This window comes from Mastigoproctus giganteus, chromosome 8 (genome assembly GCF_048544385.1).
Source record: "Mastigoproctus giganteus isolate SK-2022 chromosome 8, ASM4854438v1, whole genome shotgun sequence".
NCBI classification, from domain to species: Eukaryota; Metazoa; Arthropoda; class Arachnida; order Uropygi; family Thelyphonidae; genus Mastigoproctus; species Mastigoproctus giganteus.
The window spans coordinates 200,514,062-200,538,615 of NC_143582.1; the positions used below are offsets into that span (position 1 = coordinate 200,514,062).

Here is a 24,554-nt window from a genome sequence, read left to right on the forward strand (position 1 = left end):
CAAGTTGGTATTATTTTGCAAATATGTAGTATGTTATTTTTTTCAATTATGTAATGTAATTTAACTACTGAATTTAACAACATGGGCTTAAAAACCAACGTGAGGTGGCTCTGTGTTTCTTATGTTTTGTGATGGCGCACAGTTTTTTGTATGATTTTTCAGTCATTTACCTGGGATGAAAAATACATCATTTTTTAACATATGGAGAAAGTTATTTTTAATTAAAAATATTTTTCATCACATAATGACTTGCTGTTTGTTTATTGTATCTAGTGTTCATTATCAATACTTTGTGTGGTTGTGAAATAAGTATATTGCCTAGCATATAATAATGAACATTTTATGTGAAAAAGTTGATTTCCTCAGAGAAAAACAGTAATATCAAGTGAGAAATGTAAGTAGTAGTAGTAGTAGTAGTAGTAGTGGCACATGATGCAAGAAAGCAAGTGTAGGAGCTTATGCAGCATCAGCCAAAAAAAAAAAAAAAAAAAATCACACCATTCCCTCCAAATGCCTGTCCAGTTCCTCCTTAAATTTATTTAACCTGTCAACTTCCACAACGACAGATGGAAGTTTGTTCCAGCAATTAACCACCCGCTGGCTAAAGGCAAATTTCCGCACATCTATTCTACATCTGTCCTTTCTTAATTTGAACTTATGTCCCCGTAGGTTCGTAATCTGAACAAGTGGAAGGATCCCATCAGAATTCAGCGTGCTCAACCCATTGAAGGCCTTATAGACCTCAATCAGATCACCGCGCAGGTGCCTAGTCTCCAGCCACTGCAATTTGCAGAACTTAAGCCTCTCTTAAGAGAATCCCTTCATTCCCCTCACCAATCGTGTTGCTCTTCTCTGTACACGCTCAAGCAAATCTACATCCTTCCTAAAATGAGGCCTCCAGACCTGTACGCAGTACTCAAGGTGTGGCCTGACCATTGCCTTATACAGAGGGACAATCACCTCCTTTTCCCTGCTAGCAAAATTCCTATATATCATTGACAAAACCCCATGACCCGCCCTGGCAGCCTGTCTGCACTGCCCAGAAAACTTCATATCTGACTGCACAATTACTCCCAGGTCTTTTTCATTTTCTACCACCTTAAGTGTAGTACCGCACAGTTGGTACGTTTCTCTGGGGTTACTTCTACCCATATGCAGTACTTTGCATTTGTCAAGGTTGAACTTCAGTTGCCACTTCTTAGCCCATCTGCCCAAATTATCTAGATCCTGTTGCAGTAGCACACTGCCATTACTGTCATTAACAACCCTGCCAACCTTTGTGTCATCTGCAAACTTCGACATTAAGCCTGATATGCCTTCATCAATATCATTGATAAATACACAAAACAACAGTGGACCCAACACCGAACCCTGTGGGACTCCACTAATAACATTAGTCCACGAAGAGCAGCACCCATTGATTACCACCCTCTGTCTTCTCCCACTTAACCATCCTTTTATCCATTGTAGCAACTTACCCTTAATACCATTCTGCTCCAATTTGTACAGTAGTCTTCCATGCGCAACAGTGTCAAAAGCTTTCCTGAAATCCAAGTATATGATATCAAAATTATTTTTTGCATCCAGTTCCTTTGTGACCACATCATAATAGCCAATCAAATTTGTCAGACAAGACTTTCCCTTAACAAACCCATGCTGTGTTTGAATTATTGCTGCAGTCTTGTCTAGATGATCCTGCAATGCATCTTTAACCAGTGACTCCATTATTTTACCCAGAACAGAAGTTAAACTAACTGGTCTGTAATTACTCGTGTCACCCTTCGATCCACCTTTGTGAATTGGGGACACATTTGCACATCTCCAGTCCGTGGGAACCTCCCCTGAGTCCAAGGATGCTCTTATAATTATGGCTAAGGGTTTGCTTAGTTGCTTTGCCGCCTCCTTTAAAATAACTGGATAGATCCCATCCACCCCAGGTGCCTTTCTTATGTTTAACTTCAACAATTTCTCCTCCACTTTGCTCTCAGTTATTACAAAATCATTAAGCACACTGGCACAATTTGATAACCTTCTTCCATTTTCAAACTGTAATAATTCCTCACGTGTGAATGTAGATGCAAAATACTCATTCAGTTTGTTTGCTATCTGAGCAGAATCATCAACAGTCGAACCATCGATATCAAGTGGACCAATCATATTCATCCCCTTCCTTTTAGAGTTTATATAAGTAAAGAAATCCTTGCTGTTTTTCTTAGCATCTTTTGCCAAAGATTTCTCGTAATCCGCCTTCGCCTGCCTAACCTCTTTTGTGACCTGATTACAGACTAGCTTATATCTGCCACAGGCTTCTACGTCACCTGATAATTTATATGCATCCCATGCATTTTTCTTCTCTGTCACGAGTCTCATTAGTTCATTTGATAACCATTTAGGCCTAAACCTTGAACGATATTTCTTAATCGGTATATAAAGTCAAGAATTTAGGGACTTAAAAATACATGTGTTTCCCTTTATTTTGAAGTTGGATAAAGGAAATAAGCATTTTTAAGTTTGTTCCATGTGACATTACTATCCACTGTTCAGAAAATAATGTCACATTGGCACAATAGAGAATCCAGCATTAATTGAGAAGTTTAGAAGTGGGTTAATGCAATATCACTTACCATATTAAGTATGTAAAACATATTAAAGAAGGCAATAAAAAAACAGAAATATAAAGTTTTTTGCAATTTTTGTTTACTGGACATCATATATCATAAATTATGACAGGGGTTTTACATATTCCATTTTTTAATAAAAGTTTAATTCTTAATATCTTAATTTCTGTGCTTGTTATTTTGTTACCATATTTAATAGTTTGGATGGAGTTTTGTGCACCATTTGTTACGGGTTATCAGCTGTTTTTTTTTTTTTTTTTTTTTATTGTGTATTGTATTTGTGGTTGTTTTCAAAAGAAAGTTAGATTAATTTAAATATATAGGCATTTCATTTTTTTAAGGGAATTTGTGAAAGAAGATTAGATTATTTTGAATTTTTTTGGGTGAGTGATGTGCTGTGGCTGGTACTCAATTCATATAAGTTGGCATGGTGCACCAGGTCATGGAACTTAAAACTTTTGAAGAGCCAGCATTATGTCATTGAACATAACATGGAAATGGGTGGGGGGGGATTGAAGAACTTTAAAATACCGTTACTGCCTTTCATAGCAATTGCAGCATATGAAGTGCATTGATTAATTGTTACTAATTTGGAAGAAAAATCTGAGAATGCTGTTTAGAGTACCAGAACAAAGATATTATCTGCTTTCTGAAAGTTAGCATATTCTGAAATAGAAAGGATAAATGAAAAAGAAAAGATAGTTTAATGAGTTTGGAGTTGGATTGAATGAGTGTTGACTAGCTGATGTGTACATTCCAAGTGTGCCAATGCGCCATAAAAAATCAAATCAATTCAATTCAATTCAACATTCCAAGTAGTTTGTGAGAAAGATGGAATTATAGATGCCACTTCAGAAGAACAGTGACCAAGGAAATAACTATGGAAAAGACATGTAGGAGAAAGTGAATGGCTGTGTGGTGGAAGTGGAATGAGTCTGTAAAGGTGGTATTATTAATTAAACTGATTTCTCTAATTTGAATATCATATAGAAGTATCTTTTTTTTTTTTTTTTTTGAAAATAAAAGGCATAAAAGTGTAAGTTTTTTTTAAAATTAAAACTTAAAGTATAATAAGTACTGCAGTCCATTAAGAAACGTTGTCATTGTTTAAGTTAAATTTAAAAATATATATATATTTTTTTTCCTTAAATTAAAAAGAAAGTTGGGCACCTGTCGGGTGACCTGCCACCATTTTTGGTACATTTTGGGTACCACAACTACTGGGTTAACAACATTATTTTTTCAGAAAAATTTGATATGTTCTTTAGTGGCAAAATATTTTCTCAAATAAACATGGAGTCTCATATAACTGCAAGGCGCCTCTGTAGACAGGTGGGAAGGAGCAGTAGTGCGTAGCACATGTTTCTTGATTAGACCGAGGTTCGAGCCCGTCACCACCAAATGCGGAGGATGCAGAAAGGCCAAGGGAATGACCACCGCATATTCCCGGAGCAATATGGCCTTAGTTGCTAATGCTCCTAAAAACCAAATAACAAACAAACAATCATATAACTGCAGATTTAATTGGTATTAGATTAGTAATTTTTGATTTTATTAACTTATGCCAAAAAGGAAAACAATTCAACTTGCATTTATCCAGCCTGCCATCAGTCTTTATTTCTTTCATTAACATTAATTCTAGTTCCAATGTTTATCATTATGAATTCTCTCTCGGTTGTTGCAGGTCTGAAGGTGTGAGATACTATTGCCTTTCCTATCTTTCATGCTGGCTCTTCAAAAGAAAAATCTGAGAATGCTGTTTAGAGTACCAGAACAAAGATATTATCTGCTTTCTGAAAGTTAGCATATTCGGAAAAAGAATAAGAGCATTTTCCCTAGTATTGTTTAGGAGGGCACAGGAGCAGCAGATCTTTTTTTTTTTTTTTTTATCTCTCTCTCTCTCTCTCTCAGAAATAAGACATGGATGGCATTTAAAAGGATTTAATTAACTGTTTTTTCTCCCTGCTGGAGAATTACCTGAAGATCAGCATTTATGAAACTGTTGTTGGACATTTAGGAAGTTGTAAGAGCAGCAGACTTTTTTCATTATTATTATTATTTTGCTTTCAGAAATAAGATAGGACTGGGTTTGGCGTCTCCATAGCCAGGTGGGCAGGAGCAACAGTGCGTAGTACATGCTTCTCGATTAGACCGGGGTTCGAGCCCGTGACCACCAAATACGGAGGATGCAGAAAGGTCAGGGAATGACCACTGCATATCCCCGGAGCAATTGGCCTTAGTTGCTCATGCTCCTAAAAACCAAAAACAACAACAGGACTGGGTTTTAAAATTTTAATTAACTGTGTTTTCTTCTCCTCACTAGAAACATACCCAAAGATCAGCATTTATGAAACTAGTATACATTTTGGAAGTTGTCATTTGTTGCACTAAAAAGGATTCATTGAACTGGATGGAGGAATGTAGTGGGTTGTCATCAGCAAAAGTGGGTGAAAGAACAGAACTGCAGAGAGCCATCTATAATCACATTCAGTGAGTGGTCAGAGAGAAAACTGGCTAAATGCAAAAAATGGAGGAAAGATAGAGCTTGTTTAACCCCTTCATGGATCATCCTGAGATATCTCGTTTTTAGTTTTAAAAGTTATTTGGAATTACACGAAATATCTCGGATACAATTATACCCGAAGCAAACAATAATACCCCCAAATTTAAGATTGAAACGTATTTTCTCAGGCATTTATCTGGCTAATTTTGCATTAGCCAGATAAATCCCGAGATTTCTCAGGATTTTCTTATGCCTGGCAGCAGAAAACTGGCTTTCATTTTACTTATATTTACTTATTATACAGCAATGTCAGAGCAGTAGCGTGCGTTCCTATGTGCCACCAGTAAGCAAAATAAAATTTGCCATCCTAAATGCTGAATACTGATAAGCGTTAACCAATTAGAAAACAATATCGAAAAATATTTTGGCACCCTCTTGAACTGCAGCCCATAAGTGATGCTTACCTCGCCTATCCACTTGCGGCAGTCATGTGTCAGAATGTAGTTAGTTCACGATTATTGCTTGTGGTGGGAGGTTACCGCTTGTGCATTCCACTTGATTTTTTTTTAAATAATGAGTAGTGAAGTAGTAGGAATATAATGAGTAGTGAAGAGTGTTTTTCTGTTCCTTTCTTTAGCTCAGTGCTAATTTATTAAAAAAATCTGTATAATTTGCACACTTTTTGGCATACACAAGATAAATTGGGATAGCCCAAATGGGTTAATTACTCCCATGTATTTTATACTAAAAAATTTATAAAAAACACAAACTATACGAGTATTTGCATGGTGCATACTTTTAATCTGTAAAATAAAAGAAGTCGATCCATTATTTTTGCACATTTTCAGGAAAAAAATATTCTGGGAAGGGGTTAAAGACTTTTATGCCAAATGTAGTCAAAAACCTTTAAAATTTAAATCTCAATTGCTTGAGTTTCTCCAATCCTTTTTATAGAATTTTCCCAAAAATGAGTAACATAAGCCAAGAGATCACCAATATGGCACAATATGGCCTTAGTCACTGATGCACCTAAAACACTACAACAAACAAAAAATATCACCAGTAAACCAACACTGATAGAATCCATATTGGCAATTATTAATTGCCAATATGGATTCCAGACAAAGTTTCAAGATGGTATAAGAGTTTGGAGCTTGATGGAGTTCTCCTTTGCTTTGAAAAGAATTGAGATAAGTGCAGTATAAGGATAATTGGAACTTAAAGTTTTATTGCCTTTTTTAGGAATCAATTGAATATGAACAGACTTTCACACAGGAAGAATTCACCAGTGGAATATGACACAAAACAGGAGTTATGTCTGGAGTATAGATTTTAAGAATAAGTGGAGAAATGCCATCAGAACATGGAGTCTTTTGTTATCAAGATTGTTGAGGAATTTTTAAATCTCATTTTTCAGAAAAACTTAGGGAGGCATAGAATGAGGTTGGTTTGGTGAAGTAATAGGAGATTTGCTAGTTAAAATAATTAGAATATATAAGGACTTTTATATCAACCTTTTGATGTATGTCAAAATAAAACTTTTTTCATAATTATCAGTGTTTGTCGTATTCTGACTGTGCATTGTATATTTCTTATTAGAATTCACCATGACTGAACTGATGTTTAATGTTATAACATAGTTGTGAATTCTGTTTTAGGTTTCTATTCATCACATAAGCATGTAATTTATACATCTGTGGATTGATGCATTGACTGTTTTCATCTATGAAACTAAAAGTGAAAAAACCATGAATTTGTTAAAATTCTTGACAATATATAATATAACTTGGTTGTATGAGTTTATTCTTTAGTTACTCTGGACTTTTTCATAGAATTTGTTTGTTATTCAAACAAATTCAAACAAATCAGTATTAAAAAAAATACAGTAATTGATTTTTCATACCATATTTTATTATTATTTAGGGATTTTGGAAGCTGGGAAAAACATACAAAAGGAATTGGACAGAAACTTCTGCTTCAGGTAAATACTAAATTATAATTTAATAATATTATAATATTTTTAAAGGTTACAAAAATTTGTGTCATGCCACACTCAAGGTGCATATTTTATATTATAAGAATGATTAGAGAAATATGAGAATATTTAATTTACTTATTTTTAATAATGAGAATTTTTATTGAAATGGTAAATTTCAGGTTTATGTTGTTAGAATAGAATAATTGATAATAAAATATCATAAAATAATACATAATTTTGCTTGTAACTATTTGAATGCTTAAATCAAATTGAGTTGTTAAGTTATCAACATAGTCAATTTATATTCAATGATTGTTACCTTATTCATATTTCCATTTATTGTGTCACCTTTTGTACCAATCAATATTAAACTAGTTTATAATGAACTTTTAATTTGTGATATAAATTTCAGATGGGTTACCAGCCTGGAAGAGGTCTAGGTAAAGATTTGCAAGGCATAACTGCTCCTATAGAAGCAAAGAAGAGACAGGGTAAAGGAGCCCTTGGTTTGTATGGGCCAGAAGCTGTAAAGAAATCTCATATCTCAGTGTCAGCAGATACGGAAGACGAAGAAGTTAAAGGAAAGAAAGATGCACCTCGTCAGTGGAAGAAACTTCCAGGGGCATGTATATTTTTGGGAAAATTTTGTACTTAATTTTCAGTTGTAGTGAATTTTTATATCTTTTTTATTGTTAAAAAATTATAAAATTAATACAAATGGCATTTTAAATCACACAACTTAGTTATTTATTCAGTAGTAATTCAAAACATAAAAGGGTTGGAACTTTATGTTGATTTTGAATTTCTTTAAGTTGTAATTTTCAAGAAATTTAGTTAGGGAAAGGTTGTTCCATAGAATGACAGTAACAGGAAGAAAAGTTAGTTTTGCAAGTTGAGAGTTGGATTGTTAATAGTTCTTTCATTTGTTTTAACTGATTTAAAAGACACTGTTAGAATTGTTTGTAAGTGCTAATTCAGAAAAACAATCCCACAGTAATATTTGCAGGAAGCATGTAGAAACAGTGGCTGTGATAAGAATTCGAGTGAGTTTGAGAGAGAGAGGGAATAATTTAATCAGCAGTCTCCTTATTGAAACTTACAGCTCTCCTTTGGATGGAGTTGAAGGTTTTTGGAGTTGCCACCACCAAATGCGTGAACAGTATTCCATGGCTGGATAGATTTGAGACATGCATACTGGCCGAGAACAGTGTAGCTGGAAGCAACAAAGAAAACGCTAGTATGGCATTTTTTTTTTTTTGTAATGCAAATGAACAAATAATTCTGCATGCGTGCCTGCCAAGAAAGGTATGAGGTTAAGCTTATTTACAGAACCACCTGGGTATGAACCTCAGTGGGATTGAGATGTGGTTTTCACGCCCAGTGAAATATCACTCTTTTCTTAACGGAAACTTGAAGTGACCAAGACCACATTTTCCTCCAGTTTTTTTTTTTTTTTTTTTTTACCTCTTCATCTTTTCTGTCATAACTCAAGTTGTTTCCAGTTTTCTAATTTTAAGTATACAATTAGAAAACTGGAAACCTAAAAGTTTATTTTAACGGGTTCTGTATGTTACATGATTTCTTTTCATTAAGATTTATCATTTAATTTAAATTTTTTTGTAAATAACATTATTCATTTCTGCCATTTTACATGTTTATTGCTATATATTGCACAGGACTTTTTTTTCCATCTTTTTTTTTTTATTTATTCCCCTTAACACAAAAATTAAAGTACACTTAAGAAATATTTTAAAATATGACTTTTTGCATTTCATAATGGCATGTGTTATGTTCCCTGTTGTCTAATATAACAAGCATTAATTACTTAAAATCTATAAGAAATAATGTCTTAATGCTCTAAGTTTGTTCTCGTACTCTATTGAAAATATTCCTTTTGCTTCAAGTCATTTAAATGCTTACTGTGGAAGTATTTTTAAGATGTAATGCACTCATGCTCCCCTTTATATTAAACTAAAACAAATTCTTAATATTATGGTTTTCTTTTGCAAACAAATCTTATCCAGTACTATACCTTAATAATAGTCAGGAATTTATTATAAATATGGTCAATTTTTCTTATGAGAAGAATTATTACCATTAATGATAACAGTTCACTGATTATAAAATAGTAATGCTATTTAATAACCCTCAATTTTTATGCAAAATGTGATAGCATAACAAATCTTACCTGTGGTGGTGGGGGGGGAGACAGCGAGAGAAAATGCATAATCCACTGTAAAACTCATAACATTGTGTTTATTTAAAATTAAATTCGAAAACATTTGCCTTAAGACTCTCACATTTCAAACATGTCTGTATTAAACTGGAGTAGTTTGTCAACTGTTAGCATTTACATTAGCTATAATAATATTATAATGCAACCAACAAATTAATGCAACCCTATAGTTAGGCTCAACTTGCACTAAAGTGTACATCAATTTTCACTAAAACATGCTTTTTACAAAAATTTTCATGTGTTCTGGTTTCTTATAGCCAAAAGCTGATTTATTTAAATTTTTTCAGTTCCTAAAAGTTTATAGGTGTGTTGGAGGAAGTATAGAATTGAAAATGCTAATCCAGAGTATTTTTCAAAAATTTTTTCATCCCCCAATCAGTGGACAGAGTTCTTTCTGCTATCAAAAAGGCAATTCTAGCTGTTAACAAGGCTCATCTTTTGTTGCTAATTATCATCCCTTGTGGATGATAATTATAAATTTTTTAGTAACGCTTAGAAAATTTTTGGGAATGATAATTAGCAAATTAGTGATTTTACTCAACATATACAGTATATTCTCATTAATTTAAAGTTCAAGGATCAAAATATACATTTCAGTTTAAACAGGTTCAAAGTATTCAAACAAGAAAAGTACATGTCAATATTAATCAATTTCTATTGATTAATATTTAGAAATTCAGTAAAATATTCTTATTCTTTCATTTAAAATGTTAAGAATCTTTTAGTTTGTTGTGCTAAATGTTTGCAAACATTTAGCACACAAAATCATAATTGATAAACACGTTAATTTAGTCAATATGATAACAGTTGTACCGTGGAGAAATTCAGTCAATTTCTTTCACATAATAAAAGATTGAAAAGTTTTTTATGTCTAATTGTACATACCTACTAGAGATAGTATCTGTGTTTTAGGATATTATATTCTGTTTAATACTTGGATTCCATGAAAAAAAATATGTAATTGTTCTCTTTTAGTTATCTGTTATCTTAGTGTGTAATTAATGCTCTTGCAAATTATAGTTATGTAAGCCAGTCATAGAGCATTTGTGTGAACCAGTGACTGACCAAGTTTGACATTACTTTAGAACAGCTCTGAGTGAAGAGAGAAAATGCCTGCTGTGTGGGTACAGCTAGAAAAATGTACATTTGATTATATTTTACCTTTTGATTTTTTAACGAGTCCTTATGTGCTGTAATGTAATAACTAGATCGTATGTATAGCTTAGCTTAATTTTCAGCCCTCACCTCTAATCCGCTTAGCTGGTGGAGTAATCCGCTTAGCTGGTGGAGAGTTTTACCACATACATAGTGGTTATAGGATTCTAATAACTTACTGGGATTATGGGTTTAAAACTAAGTTATGGGCTATAAAAAAATTTTTAAGAAAGGAAAGTGGACCTTCCATTCTATGGTTGCCTAATTAAATTAAATTAAATGAAGAAAAAATAGAAGCTAATAGTCGCGCTTGTGTTATATACGGGTTGGGTTTCCGAAATGCATTTCAGTGCACGTGGAAACTTAATACGTGCTAAATTCCAAATGGGGGAGAAATTGGCGGGAATCTTTTTGTTTAACACGTTGAAAAAAAAAAAGATTCCTGCCAGTTTCTCCCCCATTTGGAATTTAGCATGTATTAAGTTTCCACGTGCACTGAAATGCATTTCGGAAACCCAACCCGTATATAACACAAGCGCGACTATTAGCTTCTATTTTTTCTTCATTTAATTTAATTTAATTAGGCAACCATAGAATGGAAGGTCCACTTTCCTTTCTTAAAAATTTTTTTATAGCCCATAACTTAGTTTTAAACCCATAATCCCTGTAAGTTATTAGAATCCTATAACCACTATGTATGTGGTAAAACTCTCCACCAGCTAAGTGGATTACTATGAGGTGAATGCTGAAAATTAAGCTAAGCTATACATACGATCTAGTTATATTTTACCTTGGTTTTTATGGAATTAAATCTGCTTTCATTAAGAGATAACTACTGATTATTATATTGTTACACTTCAATTATCACAGAACACAGTCTGAATTATAACAAAAGGTAATAATCATAGTGTAACATTTTATTAATCAGTAGTAGTTATCTGTTAATGGAAATAACCCACAAACAAAATGACTCTTTTAAAATCATGATTATGAATAATCTGAGTTTTTTTGGGCACATAAATAAGCTGCTATATATATATACATAAGAAGAGGTTAACCTCTTCTTATATATATGAAGAAGCTACTTGAAAGGAAAAAATTACAAGCACCTATACACTATTGTAAATAAAACATAACAAAAAATCATACCCTGATTTTCAGGATTTAAACGTGGAAGTATGTGATAAATTTTTTCTATCTTTCCTCTTTTAATTTGACTTGGCAAAGTAGTATTGAAAATGAGAGGAAAAAACTTCTGAAGCAGCTTCTGTGATTAATCTCCTTCATAAATAGGGGACTTCATTGATGTGCCCAAAAAATAATTTAATTCCACACAAACCAATTTAAAATCTCACAGTTGTGTAATCAAGCATATTTTTCCAGCTGAGTGGGTTTTCCATCTCTCTTCATTTGCAGCTGTTCTAGAGTAACCTCAGACTTGGTCACCAGCTTACATAAACACTCTGTGATCAGCTTTCTTATATATGTAATTCTCTCTCTCCCTCCCTCCATTTATACATAATAAACAGCATAGCATTTGTTTTAATGTACAGCTCATATTCATTTTGCTGCATAACTGTTGTATCAGCAAAATGAAACTCAGTGATATTTGTTATGCAGGAAATTGAGAAAAACTGCACATTGGGAATTCCTTAATAAGAGTAGTTAAATTTTTATATCCTCCAGTGTAAAAGTATATTTTTCTCTGAAGCACGTTCATTGTCATTCTCTCTCTCAAATTAAGTGAGTTTCAGATGTATGGCACCTGCTTTGGGAAATTGTGCACTTTGTATCATGAGTTTAGAAGTAGTAAATTCTCTATAATTCTTCATAATTTTGGAGGAATTTAGTAGAAATTTAAAGGAGATATGTTTTGTATAATTATACTGTACAGTAGCAAATTTTTATTATAACAATGTTCACTGTAGTTGGTTTTTGCAGTCTTTTCAAATTAGACAAGCAGTTCACAAGTCATGGGACCCAATTCAGACTTTGGATTTTATTGATGTAGATTATCATAAAGTTTAGCTGCTTAAAACATTTTAAAATCAGAATGACATTTTTGGTCTCTCTATCTCCTTTTTTTTTTTTTGACATACTAATTTCATACCTGTTTTAGGAACAAAAGAAAAAAGTCAAATATATTTACCGTACAGTTGATGAAGTTGCATCTGAAGGGAGCAACAAAAAATTTCGCGGCGATACTAGTGCTCTCAGTAGAGTGAAAGTAATTGATATGACAGGGCCTGAACAGAGAGTTTTGTCAGGTAAGGTTGTTGCTTCCCATCATGGAATTGTTATAATTTACATATTATGATTTCAGTAAGAATTCCTCCATTACATTTATTTATAATTAGATATGTCTTTTATTTTAACTTTAATAAGACATGTGCTAGATTATACAGTACAAAAAAAATTAAAAAGTGGAAAAGTCTTATTATGATTATAACTTTTAAATATTAAACAATATATTTTTAATATAAAAAATTTTAACCTTGCACACTTTACAGATTGTCTTACAGAATTTAAGACAAAATGGAAGTCAGTCTTTTAAAATAGCTAATGTGCAATCTTTTTATATTTACATATTATTATTTTATAATATTTTATTATTTTTATTATTTTATTATTTTATATAATTATTTTTAAAAAAATTTTAAAGAGTGAAATAGTAATATGACATATTACCCATGTTAAAGTTTAAAACTGCTTACTCTTATACATAAGGCATTGAAAACGTCTTTAGATTGTGACACCATGATTGTCGTAATAAATAAAAACAATAATCATTGTGTCATGATTTCACGAAGAAAGAGAAAGTTCCTCTATGTGTTCATCAAACTCATCAGGGAAGATCTTTGACAAAGTGTGATACACAAATACTTTTCTTCTGACCATTCCAGTATTTGATGTTGTATTCACAACTGTTCATCGTCATGTTTAGCTGGTTCAAATATCTCATCGGGTGGTTCCATGGAATTTCTTTCTTTATTTTTGTCATTGAGGAAATCATATGTCACCTTAATACCATAAAATTTATATAAAGATAAATTTTTCAAATATTGCAACGTTGCTTTAACAGGTTTTTTTTTTTTTTTTTTGGGCATGCCCTTTCAGATACAAAGATTTGTGTATAAGTTTTCTTTTAATGTGTACATTGATGGCATAATCATTATCTAATTCTCTAGGTAATTGATGAACCATTGTATCTACGTTGACTGGTACATTTATAACTTGTCCAATAATGTCATATTGTCCGTGTTTATACCACAAATGATGAATCTGCATAAGTGGTAGTCATGGTGAAATGAAATGCTCTGTCACCAAAACCAATTGAGGTAAATGAGTAGGATACACAGGATATACAAACCCATTCAATGTTGACATAATAGGTATGCATTCCTTTTTTAAAGAACAGTGACAAGTATTACCTGCACTGAATGTTTTTTTACAACCCTCATAAGAAATTCTTGTTGAAGTATTTCATATGAATTTTCAAGAACTGGTTTCAAATTCATTTTAAATCATAACTGGTCGCATACATTTCAAGTATATCCAAATGGATCATCCTCAATTTTTCTTTTGATTTCTTCATTGGCCTTGTTATAAAATATAAAATTGGCAGCAAAAATTTGTTGGCATTTCAACATCAACTGTTTGTAAATTTTTGTTTCACTCACAATATTCTCTCATACATTGTATGGCGGTTTTAGACATAAGCTGGGAAGTCTTAGGGTTTTTTCTTCTTCTAATTTTTGTTTTTTACATTGACAATATTATCTCATATGTTGAGCTGCAGTTTAGCTGGAAGCTGTATACTATTGTTTTCATATACAGGGTGTCTCAAAAATACACAGCATAACTTCAGGAATGAGTTCCTCACATGTAGACATAAAAATATTTTATATCAACATAGTTCCGGAAATGCTTTATTCCCGAGTTATTAACCGGAATGTCTTATCTCCCACAGGTGATTTCCTTCATCACAAGGTACTGACAGAATCTGGTGGTTTCCATTCCGACCATATACTCAAATCAGGAGCAAGCGGATACTCACTTTATGTATGGTTTGGCGGACGGCGATGCTCTGGAGGCTCGCGTTGTTTGTACCACAAAAGGTTCCCAGAACGAAGATGTCCAGACAGGAAAACGTTTGAAGGTATTCATCTCCACCTTTGTGAACATGGAACCTTTACACCTCGTGCTGCGAACAGAGGGCGACAGAGATCTATGACTCCTGAAGTAGAGGGGTGGACCAACTGCCTGGCCTCCACGCTCACTGATTTAAACCCACTAGATTTCTTCTTGTGGGGTCATTTAAAGTCATTGGTGTATTCAACTCCGGTAGCTGATGTGGAAACTCTCCGCAATTGAATTGTGGCAGGTTGTGAGACAATACGAAACATGCCAGGAATTTGGCATCGTCTTCGCAAGTCCATGAGACGTCGATGTGAGGCTTGTATTCAGGTAGAAAATCACCTTATAGTAATTTTGAACAATTACTATAAGGTGATGTGAACGGTTAAGTGTCATAGACAGACCTTCAAAACTCGGAAAGCAAGCATTTCCGGAACTATGTTGATATAAAATATTTGTATTGTCTACCTATGAGGAACTCCTTCCTGACGTTATGCCGTGTATTTTTGAGACACCCTGTATACTTTCGACAGGAAAATTTTTTTCCATAATGACAACATATAAAAGACAGACACACTATATCTGTCTTTTATATTATACACTTTTATACCATTAAAACATATATTCTGCCTATTGTATCTCGCATATTATGGTTAAACAATTAGGTGAATTTATTGATAATAATAACCATAATAATAATAACCATTGAATTGTTTAACCATAATTGTTTTCTTATAATAATAACCATTGAATTGTTTAACCATAATTGTTTACCGATAATAATAACCATTGAATTGTTTAACCATAATTTAAAAGATATTTCTTGCCTAAGAGTATGAAGAAGTTTAATTATGCACGGGTGATTCACAATGTGAGATATAATTAAAACAATGTATTAAAATGACCTTGGTAGTAGAAATGATGTATGTGCGCATTATCCATGCATAATTAAAACTCCTTTAACCATAATAAACTGAATTCATTCTACGATCCCCATAACACGGATGTTACATTATCCCACCTTTTGATGTGAAAACATCTATGGCGACATTAAAGTAAAACTAGAGTAACGAAATTTTCTTACGAAAATGACGCAATTGACATCACTTCCTATTAGGTGGCTGTTAGATTTTAAACGACACAAATGATGTCACTTCCTAAATGGTGCTAACAATGCTAACTCAGTCACTAATGTTGATTCGGTAGAGTAAGTAGTTGATTCGGTAGAGAAAGTTCATACTAAGATATGGAAATGATGTCACTTCCTAAATGAAACCAACTCAGTCACTAACGTTGATTCAGTAGAGTAAGCTGTTAGTATTAATATTATGCAAGAATAAAAGCTTCAAAGCCACCAAAGAAACCTCTCTTGTTGGAAAGAAACAAGTTCAAAAACATAGAGACAGACTTTAATAAAATCTGCTTCTCAAGATTTTGATCAACATCAACCTTCTAAGTAGTGTAAGTAAGTTTCTATCAACTCTTTCAAAAATTTAAATGGTTTTACTCTAGTGTCGCCATAGATGTTTTCACATAAAATAATACATCTTTCAGGCGCCTCCGTAGCCAGGTGGGAAGGAGCAGCAGTGCACAGCACACGCTTCTTGATTAGACCGGGGTTCGAGCCCGTCACCACCAAATACAGAGGATGCGGAAAGTTCAGGGAATGACCACCACATATTCCCGGAGCAATATGGCCTTAGTTGCTAATGCTCCTAAAAACCAAATAACAATACATCTTTCGTGCATACAGGGTACACACACAGTTTTTTTTTTTTTTTTTTTTTTTTTTTGTAACCTTTTTTGTGATGCTTTTTCATAAATAATAATAACCATTGAATTGTTTAACCATAATTTAAAAGATATTTCTTGACTACATGCCTAAGAGTATGAAGTAGTTTAATTATGCATGGGTAATCCACAATATGAAATATAATTAAAACAATGCATTAAAAAACTACCTTGGTAGTAGAAATGATGTGTGTACTTTACCCATGCATAATTAAACCCCTTTAACCATAATTGTTTAACATTAATATTAGTAAACCGAATTCATTCTACGATTCTCATTACATGGATGTTACATTATCCCACCTTTTTTTTCGTAACTTTTTTTGTAATGCTTTTTCATAATGAAAAAATTTAACTAACCCTGCTAAAGACATTTTCACGTCAAAAATTACTGTTCTGTGAATATTGATCTGGAATTCTGTTCTTTCTGAGACGTTGCTGATAAAAGACAAACAAGAAATTATTTAAAATATTAGTCTTAAAATATAGATCTTCATTAACAAGTGTGTACATGATGGTGTTACAAAAGGTTCAAAATTTGAATCTCCTATCTCCACACATGCCTGAACATGAAGTCACTGGCAGAATAACTTCACCACGCTTGGGGTTGTTTAAATCATTTTGTGCATTCTCGATATGTTTTTATATGCAAGAAAGCAAGCTTATGCAGCATCAGCCAAAAAAAAAAAACCCCACTTTCACTTCACCCCTCCGTTCGTTCGAAATACCTGTCCAGCTGAGCCTTAAATTTATTTAGGCTATCAATTTCCATGACAAGGGATGGAAGTCTGTTCAACCAACCAACTACCCACTGGCTAAAGGCAAATTTCCGCACATCTATCCTACATCTGTCTTTCCTCAGTTTGAATTTATGCCCTCTCAGGTGATTATTCTGAGCAAAAGAAAGAATCCCATCAGCATTGAGCACGCTCAAACCATTCAAGGCTTTATACACCTCTATCAGATCACCTCGCTGGTGCCTAGTCTCCAGACACTGTAATTTGCAAAACTTAAGCCTTTCTTCGTAAGAGTACCCCTTTGTTCCATTCACTAATCTTGTTGCCCTTCTCTGTACTTGTTCCAGCAGCTCTACATCCTTCTTGAAATGAGGCCTCCAGACTTGTATACATTGCCTTATACAAGGGAATAATCACCTCCTTGTCCCTGCTAGAAAAATTCCTGTATATCATTGACAAGACACCATGAGCTACTCTTGCAGCCCATCTGCACTGCTCAGAGAACTTCATATCTGCCTGCACAATTACCCTCAGGTCCTTTTCATTCTCTACCACTGTCAGTGTAGTACCACAGAGTTGATACATTGCTCTGAGGTTGCTATTTCCCATATGTAGTACTTTACATTTGTCAATGTTAAACTTCATTTGCCACCTCTCAGCCCATCTGCTCAACCTTTCCAGATCCTGTTGCAGCAGCATAGTGTCAGTAGTGTCCTTGACAACCCTGCCAACCTTTGTATCATCTGCAGACTTGGACATTAAGCTTGATATCCCATCATCAATATCATTTATAAATACAGAAAACAATAATGGACTCAACACCGAACCCTGAGGGACTCCACTAATAACATTAGTCCACAATGAGCAGTGTCTTTTGATTACCACTCTCTGTCTTCTCCCCCTCAACCACCCCTTTATCCATAGCAGCAGTTACACCACACTGCCTCCAATGCCACACTGCTCCAATTTGTGCAGCAGTCTTCCATGTGCCACAGTATCAAAAGCCTTTCTAAGATCCAAGTATATAATATCAAAGTTATTCCCTGCATCCAGTTCTTTTGTGACTGCATCATAGTACCCAATCAAATTGGTCAGGCAAGAATTGCCCTTAACAAAACCATGCTGTGTCTGAGCTATAACTGAAGTCCTGTCTAGATGATCCTTCAGTGCTTCTTTAACCAGTGCCTCCATTAATTTTCCTGGAACAGAAGTTAAACTCACAGGTCTATAATTACTTGTGTCAGCATTTGATCCTCTTTGTGAATTGAGGTCACATTTGCACATCTCCAGTCTGTGGGTACCTCCCCTGAGTCCAAGGAAGCTCTCATAATTATGGCTAAGGGTTTGCTTACTTCCTTTGCTGCCTCCTTTAATATAACTGGATAGATCCCATCCACCCCAGGTGCCTTTCTTGTGTTTATCTTCAACAATTTCTCCTCCACTTTACTCTCAGTTATTACAAGATTCTCTAGCTTACTGCCAGAGTTGAATACACCTCTGGCCCCTCGCTGAATAACTCCTCATGTGTGAATGTAGATACAAAATATTCATTTAGTTTGTTAGCTACCTGAGCAGGATCATCAACAGTTGACCCATCGATATCAAGTGGGCTAATCTGGTTCATCCCCCTCCTTCTAGACTTTACATAAGTAAAGAACTCTTTGCTGTTTTTCTTTGCATCCCTTGCCAAAGATTTCTCGTAATCTGCCTTTGCCTGCCTAACCTCCTTTGTAACTTGGTTACATATCAACTTGTATCTATCATAGGCTTCTGTGTCACCCATTAATTTATATGTATCCCATGCATTTTTCTTCTCTGTCATATGTCTCATTAGTTCAACTGACATCCATTTAGGCCTAAACCTTGAACAATATTTCTTAGTTGGTATGTAAAGTCTAATAGCTTCGAAGATAAATTCTTTGAATGCTTCCCATTTTGAATTTGCTGTTGGTAACATCTTCAGTTGGTCCCACTGTATAGAATTTAAATACTGTCTCAGACCATCGGAGTCGCCTTTACGAAAGCAATAACCCTTCCCTTTACCCCTGATGGTAGTTACCTCTTTGAGTAAATCCCACTTCAGCACACTGTGATCACTGCCACCTAATGGTTCCTTTATCTGCAGATTCTTAATGCATGAAGAATCACTACTGATAATCAAATCAAGAGTATTACTCCCTCCAGTTGCTTCCCGTACATGCTGATGTAGAAAACAATCATCCAATAAATCCACAAAAGTGTGTGAGTGACCAACCCATAAATTCCAGTCAATATCTGGGAAATTAAAATCCCCCATTATAAGACTCTCTGATGTACTGGCCCACTGTATTTCCCTGTACAGTTTCTTATTATACTCATCAGAGTCATTAGCCCTATAGCACACTCCTACACTCAATTTTGATCTCCCAATGCTTATGTCACACCAAACTGACTCAACACTGCACTGTCCAGCGATGTCGACTGGCTTCACTTCCTTGGGTTTTATGTGTTTCTTAACTAATAGCATAACCCCTCCTCCCTTCCTGTCCTGTCTATCCTTTCTGTAGACGTTGTACTCCCCAAATTCCAGTTCTGCATTCCTTTTATCTGTGTGACACCACGTCTCTGATATCCCAACAATATCCACCTTTGATGCTTTGATCAATACCTCAAATTCATCAAATTTATTTACCAAACTCCTAGCATTGGTGTACACGCAAGTATACATGCACCTGTTTCTATTCTTAGCTACCCTAACACAACCCATGTGTTTACTTGTACCACAATGACTCCCAGCAGTCTCTGAAATATCCTGCATCTTATTTTTCAGGCTTCTGCTCATTTCAATAGAAGCAGTGCAAGAATCACTCTGCCAGTGGCTACTGTTAATCTATTAGTCTTTGTCTCCCCCCCCCAAGCTAGCAGTTTTCCGACCCACCTAACACTGCCTCGATAGCATCAGCAAATATTCTTGCACCCTTTCTATTTAAGTATATCCCATCCCTGTAGAAGCAGTCTCTCCTGTTAACAAGTACAGTCCAGGCTGAAAAAAATTCTACCCCTTGAGCCTTGCACAATCTTTCCAGGGCCGAATTGATCGACAAGGCTCTCATCATATACTCCCTCCTATCGTGTCTGGGCAGAATTGCAGACACTTTCAAATTCAACCCTAATTCACAGCTTTTTTTCAACAGTGACCTGTACTTGTTATGTAATTCTGCTGGTCTCCTACTCTTGATATCATTAGTGCCAACGTGTACAACTATATCACATTTTGTGCCCTTAAAAGATGATATCTGCTCTACAACATCATCAACCTTTGCCCCTGGCATACATACTCTGGTCCTGTTCCACCTATCCTTTTTCCAAAGCATGTACCACGTTTCCCTGACAATAGGGTCACCAACAACTACTAGTTCCTGTGGGACCAGCGCATTCTGCCTTGGGGGTTGCCGCTGTCTTGCGTGATGTACAAGTGCAAGTTCTGGCGCTGATGTGGGCAGCTGAGAGCTTGATGGGCCCCTCAATTTAATTCCTTCGAGGGCATCCACCCTGTCCTTCAAGCTCTCATATAGGCCCATAACAACTCTGAGTTGTTGCCTGATTTCGTTACACTCCTTGCATTGCGCACACACAAAGACATCCCCCATGGCAATATCATGTCCCGTACCTGATTGCTCCACAAACATCAGCAAGCAGTGCATTTTAAAAGGCTGTGATTCGGAGGGCAACTGCCCCCCTCAGTTCTCCTCTGAGCCACAGCACTCCCATTAGCTTGAGCCTTTTGCTTTTCTGCTCTTGTCTGAGTCATGATTTCGATTTAATTTCAATAAAATTTCAATTTCAGTACAAAATTATAACCCTAAACTTGTATCCCAACACAGTTATAATGGTATATATATTTTTCAGTATCAAGTATTAATTATCTACGAGTTCCCTTTATATAACTTCCGTATGAAGTTATGTATTAATTAATTATGTTACATTTGTAATCGAAGTCGTTATATATATTTAGTCAAAAGTACAATTTAATTGACAACGAAGGTTAACAAGTTTAATAGATTTTACTGATTAATTGATAACATTATAATATCCTATACTAACGCTATCTAGTTCAGAATATAACGTATCGTATAACAAAGGCAGCAAGTTACGAACGGTAAATTAACTTCCAAATCTCGCTGTCTCAATTCAGAATAAACTAACGATCCTGACTAGGTCTATAAGCTACTCATAGAAAATAATTTGATGTAAAAAATGGTCAATAAAGCGGCTAAATATGGCTAAAAAACTTCTCGTTCAGCTGAGCTGCAACTTGTAACATGTGGATTTGATACCCTTACAGATACTTTTATGCAATTACAAGGCCGAGTAAAGAATAAATACACCAGATTAATCAGAAAATCACAAAATAATGCTATAATACTAAATTTAAATCAAAAGTTTTAGAAAAACAATAATTTCAAATAAATAAATAAGAAAAATCCACTTAGCGGCATTGAACACGTCTGGCTCCCACTAGCCTTGTCAGCAGAATTTTGGGTTTTTCGTCTTTGTACCACAGTTGCAGTAATTGGCACTCGTAGCTAGCAAAGCAGCTGCAGTCTGTCCTGGGAACAACTTTTTCAAGTTCCTACAGATAAATTTCCATAAGTTTTAAGGTTTGAAGGCTGTGCCACTCAGCCTCCTCATTCAATTCATTGCCACAAATATTTAGCATTCAAGTAATCTGAATGCTAAATATTTGCTGCTTTTTCCCACCCGGGCGCCTCCGTAGCCGGGTGGGAAAAAGCAGCAGTGCGCAGCACATGCTTCTTGATTAGACCAGGATTCGAGCCCGTCACCACCAAATGCGGAGGATGCGGAATGACCATTGCATATTCACGGAGCAATATGGCTTTAGTTGCTAATGCCCCTAAAAACCAAATAACAAACAAACAAACATGGTTGATGTGGGTTTAGTTCAGATTACTGGCAATCAAAATACTGCAAATGAAAATGTTGATAGAATCAGAATACCAAAATGGGTACAGCACTGACTACGCAAAATGCTGACAGTGTATAACAGATTATAGTACTAACCGAGTGCATTATGAAAAATATGTATATGTTACTAGCAGTATGATCAAAAAATTTCTTACAGAAGTTCTTTTATTAATCAAACAGTTACATATCATTTAAAAATGCCCTTAACACCATTCCTGAAAAGCCGAAGTCTAACAACCAGATTCAGACCTTTGAATAACAACTGGCAAACTTATTATTGGTATTCCCTGATGCTCATGATGCAGCCACTGTGCAGTCTGCTGAGCCTGATGGCCTCCTTTCTCTGACAGTACAGTCATAGGCTCCATCTCATAGACAGGTTCATCCCAAATCAGATGATTCAGCAATTTGATATTGACTTTTTATAATTTTCAAAGAACCAGGATATCATAGAGGCATCTGGGATCAGCTTAAGCTAAGTAGTCATTCCTGATCATCTCCCCATCCTGTTCATTCCTAATCACTGAATATTCATCAGATCCGCCTTCCTATTTCCAGCACTGCAACTCATAGCCTCACTAGTTACCAAGAACCTTGTTTAATGCCTTGAAGGGGCATTATAACTTTCCTGCACTGAAGACATCTGTGCCATGCAACTCCAACAGATTAGGTAGTCTGTCATGGTTTTTCTCCATTATACTTATGTAACTAATAGGCATATAACAGATAATATTCAGTTGGTTGTGCATCCAAGTCTGCATTATGAGTCCAAACTACAATGTGTCTTTTTACTTAAGGTTAGGGGGGTTGTCAGGAATTTTTTGATTGCAGTATTAATATGTACATTTTACATATAATGACAATGTGATTTGTTGGCATTTTATCCTTTTATAAACTTTCTGTGTTTTAAACTTGTCATTCTAACCAGTCACTCATTTGACCATTTGGCATTTTTAAATGTGTCTTTTTGATTATGTCTTTCAACTGTCTGGTTGTCTATTATTTGACGCGGCTGTACTACATAAATAGATATACATGATGCATCTGCTGATTGGCAAGTTCTCATCGTTGTGTTCTTGTTTACTAGTCGTGACAGTGCTATCTCTGTCAGTATTTGTGTTCATCAGTATGGAAATTTATATTTGAAGAATTGATGTACATCTAATATATTGCAAAATGTTATGTAATGCAAAAGCCGCATATCAGTGATATGTAGAAAAATTCCCCAATGTGCTGTCAGCATCTACATTCATTATTATTGTGGATTACGATCGGCATGCTAGAGAAACAGAATAGTTGGGCAGAACAATGATGCAAATATAAGCAATTTCAATATGTTCATAAATCTTATTTTATATATAATAATAGCTATATATTTTATATATATATATATATATATATATATAAAATATGTTGTATATAGATTAATATTGAAGACAATACAAAGATAGATTTTATAGAAAATGCAAGGGATATTTTTTTTTATTTATTTACATAAATACAAAAATACATAACGCTCTCTATTTACAATCATTTGAACCTGTGTAAGAAACTCCAGCAAAAAATGGAGCTTCTCTTACAAAATTGTAAAACAACAAAACTCTCAAGACTCAAGTAAAAGAAATGCATGTATGCACACTCAATGATATTTATGTATTCATGTATGTATGTATGTATGTATGTATGTGGCCTGTTTGTAGCGGCTCCAGGACCTGGGTCCATCTTCACAAATTGTCTCTATCTTAACTACAGAATCTGTGTAATCAGGACCTGAAATGTTAGCAGCCAACACCTGAGCAACTGCTGCCTGTTGCCTGTCCCAAGTCATGTGGAGCCAGACATAATCTACTATCTGCGCTTTGGTAGTGCGCTAAAATCCCGCATCCACTGGAGGTAGTGCAATACCAGTGGATGCCAGCAACCCCGTACTCAGGATGCTCAGTCCTGAGTACCAGCAGGAAAAATAAATAAATAATAATAATAAATAAAATAAAATAATAATAATAAAAATAATAATAAAAATAAAATAATATATAAATTAATAATAATAAATAAATATATTTTTAAAAAAATGCCAGTGGTTGACATCTCTGAACAACCTCATAGATCAAAAGAATTCAAGTGCAGGATGACTGGTAGGTGACACAGGGAACAGCTCAGCAAGAGCTTGTTGAATTATCCAGTGTGGTGAAGCATCTGCATTCTTCTGCTGAAGACATCGTTGGTGAAGATTTTAAGGTCTTTAAAGTTAGTCTCATTTTCAATTAAGTCTTTAAGATTGACTTCTGAGATGTTCTGAACCTTATTTTTAAGTGTTGTCCGTTGTTCGTCGTAGTTGGGGCAGGACAATAGGATGTGGTTCCAGGATTCTTCTTCCCCACAGGAGCAATGAGGATTTGTTACCAATCCGAATTGGAACAGTTTCGCTTTAAGA

General features: G+C 34.7%; 1 protein-coding gene across 1 annotated transcript in view; it reads left to right on the forward strand.

The window, feature by feature from the left end:
* Positions 1-24,554, forward strand: part of sip1 (septin interacting protein 1) — a 125,846-nt gene that overhangs the window by 23,181 nt on the left and 78,111 nt on the right. The window contains exons 5-7 of the mRNA XM_090380029.1: positions 7,045-7,102; positions 7,512-7,721; positions 12,610-12,757. Coding sequence (XP_090236155.1) covers positions 7,045-7,102; positions 7,512-7,721; positions 12,610-12,757 — 416 coding nt within the window. The remainder of the gene's footprint in view (positions 1-7,044; positions 7,103-7,511; positions 7,722-12,609; positions 12,758-24,554) is intronic.